The 4,456-nt window shown below is 37.5% G+C and overlaps 2 protein-coding genes across 2 annotated transcripts in view; one reads left to right on the top strand and one right to left on the bottom strand.

The window, feature by feature from the left end:
* The window catches only part of LOC103515956 (protein LTV1 homolog), a gene marked incomplete at its 5' end in the record, with an annotated part of 9,671 nt that extends 5,246 nt beyond the window's left edge, over positions 1 to 4,425 (bottom strand). The window contains 3 exon segments of the mRNA XM_017446878.2: positions 2,672 to 2,911; positions 3,433 to 3,624; positions 4,300 to 4,425. Coding sequence (XP_017302367.1) covers positions 2,672 to 2,911; positions 3,433 to 3,624; positions 4,300 to 4,425 — 558 coding nt within the window.
* The window catches only part of LOC103515954 (V-type proton ATPase subunit G), a 17,228-nt gene that overhangs the window by 8,303 nt on the left and 4,469 nt on the right, over positions 1 to 4,456 (top strand). The gene's annotated exons all lie outside the window — the stretch shown is intronic.

Here is a 4,456-nt window from a genome sequence, read left to right as displayed (position 1 = left end):
CCTGTCTTTCTTCTCTCTTCGATTTCGGGACGATAAGACCATAGCAGTTACAGTTCCCTCTGTCAAACCTCTTTAAAATAATAATAATAATAATAATAATAATAATAATAATAATAATAATAATAATAATAATAATAATAATAATAATAATAATAATAATAATAATAATAATAATAATAATAATAATAATAATAATAATAATAATAATAATAATAATAATAATAATAATAATAATAATAATAATAATAATAATAATAATAATAATAATAATAATAATAATAATAATAATAATAATAATAATAATAATAATAATAATAATAATAATAATAATAATAATAATAATAATAATAATAATAATAATAATAATAATAATAATAATAATAATAATAATAAAACTGTTTCCTTTTCGGTATTCGGATATTATATCACCATCAGGACAATCGCATGCTGTAGCTGTTTCCGGCCCCATTCAGGCTGGGTACATAAGGTTAATGTGAGTAGGTAGGTAGGTTGTCGCCGAACGGTGGCTAAAACCTTCGTTACGAAAAACTTGACAGTTTAATATGATAAGTGACGAACTTTTTTTTCCTCTTTTGGGGTAGCGCGCCTGCCTTGTAAGCGCTAGGATGCGGGTTCGATTTCCAGGGCAAACTTTATCCCAGGCAGATCAAGTCTGGTCTCGGAAAAGCTGGCTTCTCCTACCCTGTCCTCGTTCTCTCTTCGTTGTCGGGACGATAAGCCCTCCGTTGTTACAATTCCCTCGACCTAGAGAACATCTAAAAAAAGTTCTGTAGGTACTGTAGACCTCACAAAGTCTTTTTTGCCCAAGCTGAGACGAAGGTACGAATGAATACAATTCAAAATTGAACTTGCGACGTATTTTGATGCAAATTGACACTTTTCCAAATTTCATCAAAACCGGACCAGGCAATCGCGAGTTAAAGCGGAACAAACATTCCACTCGAGTTACAACTCGAGTTGGAAAATAATCGAGTAGAAAATAATCGAGTTGAAAAATCTCACTCGAGTCCCATCACTACTTTTTCTTTTTCTTTATTCTTTTCACCTTTTCAAGTTTTCAGCTTTTCAGTTTCTCATGTGCTCTTTTTTTAATTTTTTTTTATCACCAACTGTTTCAGGTTTGAGAACACAGCCCGATATTGCAAGAACTTCCCCTACTTTTGTACCTAAAATACGAACTGCAAATGAGAATGTGGAGGATAATCGATTATCCGATTCGATATATCGCTATCGGATTTGTAAAACGATTTTGTAAACAAACCACTTTTTTGATTTTTTAACGGTTTTGGAAAGCAGCAAGGTAATAGGAAAAGGAAAAGGAAAGAGTAAATATTTCTAATGAAAACTTGAAAAAAAAAGTGCCCAATTTTAAACGAAAAGTGTTTCATTCCTCTTATCTCAAGCTATCCTTTCAAAATGAACATGAATCGCAGAGCCCGGAACATCAGTAACATAAGTATTGTGAAAGACTTTGTAAAGGAAAAGAAGAAACCCATTAAAAAAGTGTTGTCCAAAACTAAAACTTCGGTGGAAAATTTCCAGTCTTTCAAAAGACTGAGTGACGATCTTGATCCTACACCTGAGTGCGAAAAAGAAAATGTAGTTGTCAAAAGGAGGTAAGTGAAAATAGCACTTTCTAGGCAGCTTCCATATCACACATGTTTGATTGTAGATACCTGGATAATATAGTTTGATAACCTTGAGACCTGTTATTTGGCACCACACCCTTCAGAAATACAGGCCATTAGCCTATCAGCAGATGGGAGGTCCCTGTTCCAGAAAAAAAACTAACTTTGAATCTCACTTTGGATGGCCATTAGGTAAATACTTAATTGTAAGTAATGGTGACATCAAAATATTTGCAAAGAGCAAAGTTGCTTTCAGACAGGCATAACGGCATAACCAGTATTTGAAATTTTCCTCCCTTTTAATTTTCAGGAAACTTCTAAAATAATAATAATAATAATAATAATAATAATAATAATAATAATAATAATAATAATAATAAAACTGTTTCCTTTTCGGTATTCGGATATTATATCACCATCTGGACAATCGCATGCTGTAGCTGTTTCCGACCCCATTCAGGCTGGGTACATAAGGTTAATGTGAGTAGGCAGGTAGGTTGTAGGTTGTCACCGAACGGTGGCTAAAACCTCCGTTACGAAAAACTTGACAGTTTAATATAATAAGTGACGAGCTTTTTTTTCCCCTCTTTTGGGGGTAGCGCGCCTGCCTTGTAAGCACTAGGATGCGGGTTCGATTCCCAGGGCGAACTTTATCCCAGGCAGATCAAGTCTGTTCTCGGAAAAGCTGGCTTCTCCTATCCTGTCCTCCTCTCTTCGTTGTCGAGATGATAAGCCCTCCGTTATTACTGTTCCCCCGACATATAGAACCTCTAAAAAAATTACTAGTAGTTCTGTGAACTGTAGACCTCACACAGGCTTTTTTGCCCAAGCTGAGACGAAGTCACGAATGAATACAATTCAAAATTGAACTTGCGACCTATTTTGATGCAAATTGACACTTTTCCAAATTTCATCAAAATCGGACCAGGCAATCGCGAGTTAAAGCGGAACAAACATAACCAAATGCAAAACGGTCGAGTTAAAACGTAGACCTTCACTTCGTTCGGTCAATTAATACTCACCTTTCGGAACTCCTTGAGCGAGCTCTTGCGTGCCTTTCGCTCCTCGGGGGTCTCATTTTTAGGCCGAATGGACAGGGTGGAAATGGCCGAGATGACGGAGCCCGGGCCCTTATGAGTCAACGTCGAGGGATCCGCCCCAGGGTGCAGGTTGTCGTGATGTGCTAGGAGGCCCGGGGTCAGTTTGGTAGACACGGACGTGATAGGGATGCCGGTCTTCGGATTGATTTTGATTTTGTTAGTCTGAAAAGTACAACATAAAGAAGGATGTTGAGTTCATGGAAATCAATCCGGAAGAATGGAAGCAAGTGGCTCTGGAAAGAGGAGAATGGGCAGCCGCTGTGACACAGGCATATGGTCGTTAAGGCTGCAGCCAAGGATAAGTAAGTAGTGTGAGAAGAGAAGGGCAGAAATAGTAGTTCGGTAAAACGTAGAGCTTCGAAAATTTACCACATGGGAGCTCAGAATGGGTCTAAAAACTAATGAGAAAATTTGCACGTGTTTTACTTAAAAAAAAAAAAAAAAAAATGTTTTATTTCGAATCAAATAAATTTTACTTAAAAAAAAAAAAAAAAATGTTTTAAGTATTTCGAATCAAATAAATTTTATAGGTACAAAATTACGGGCTTTTTTAACAAATTATTCTCTTCCCCTTGTAAGTATTATAGCACTTACAAGGCAGACGCGCTGAGCTACTTTCCAAGGCCTAAGCCAGTCTAATGGAAACTAGAACTAGGCTGACTACTGACAATCTTATCCTTTACCTTGGGCTCTGTAATGAGGGTGGGGTGATTGTAAATGTTGGAGTACGTAGACAGAATAGACTCGCAGTCCCACTTCTCCTTCTCCCGAATCACCATCTTCTCGAATTCATCCTCACTGCTATCCTCCGTATCAGACTCCTCGGCTATTCGACCACAGCGATTAATACCAGTGTTCTCGGTGCTAAATTTCTCCTGGAAACAAAAGGAGGAAATGAAGGGGGGGGGGAAAGGATTTAAAAAAAAAAATCTAAAAATGTTTGAGAGAAGAAACATGGTCTGGCTGGGGGACTTTCATATACAAAAAGCCCACTCTGAGGCTTAGGTGTTGGGGCAACTGCCCAAAGTATGGGTTAAGCTTATACGAATCTACCAATCTGGGGGACTTTAAACAGGGAGTAGACCAGCTTGAAATTTCCCTTGCTAAAGAAACAGCAAAGGTTGTGAGCGAAGGGCATCCACTCGTAAAAATTTTGTAGCCAAAACCAAATGTCAGTCCAAAGCAATCACCCTTGCCAGGGCTGATTGAGAGGCTAACGAAAATCGCCGACCCCGTCTGAACACGAGAAAAAGCGAGGAGGAAGAAGAAGAAGACAAAACTATAACAACTGAAGTTTTATCATCCCAAATTCAAACAAAGATTGACTATTTACAATCACATTTTCAAACTTAGCATTATAAATTATAATAAGTAAAAGATGAAAAGTACTTTGTCTTCACCTGTGTTCATAATTAATAATTACAAACAGACACCACGTAACCCCTAGATAGGGCTGATTGAGAGGCTGACAAAAAATGCCGACCCCGTCTGAACGCGTCAAAAGCCAGGTAAGAAGAATATTGTAGTTACCTACAATATGTTGTACTCACCACTTGTCGTTCCTTCTCAAACTCCTCGGCAACACTGAGTAGTCTCTGGTCGTTGGTCATTATGTCTCCCTCGATGTCTTCACACTCCAGAGCACCTATCTCTGTGTCATCGTATTTGGCAAACATCTGAAAAGAGATAGATGGTTTTATTTGCTTT

Source organism: Diaphorina citri, unplaced genomic scaffold (assembly GCF_000475195.1).
Source record: "Diaphorina citri unplaced genomic scaffold, Diaci psyllid genome assembly version 1.1 scaffold1450, whole genome shotgun sequence".
Classification (NCBI taxonomy): Eukaryota; Metazoa; Arthropoda; class Insecta; order Hemiptera; family Psyllidae; genus Diaphorina; species Diaphorina citri.
The sequence above is the reverse complement of the archived record's forward strand: the minus strand, read 5'-3'. Positions and strand labels throughout refer to the sequence as shown.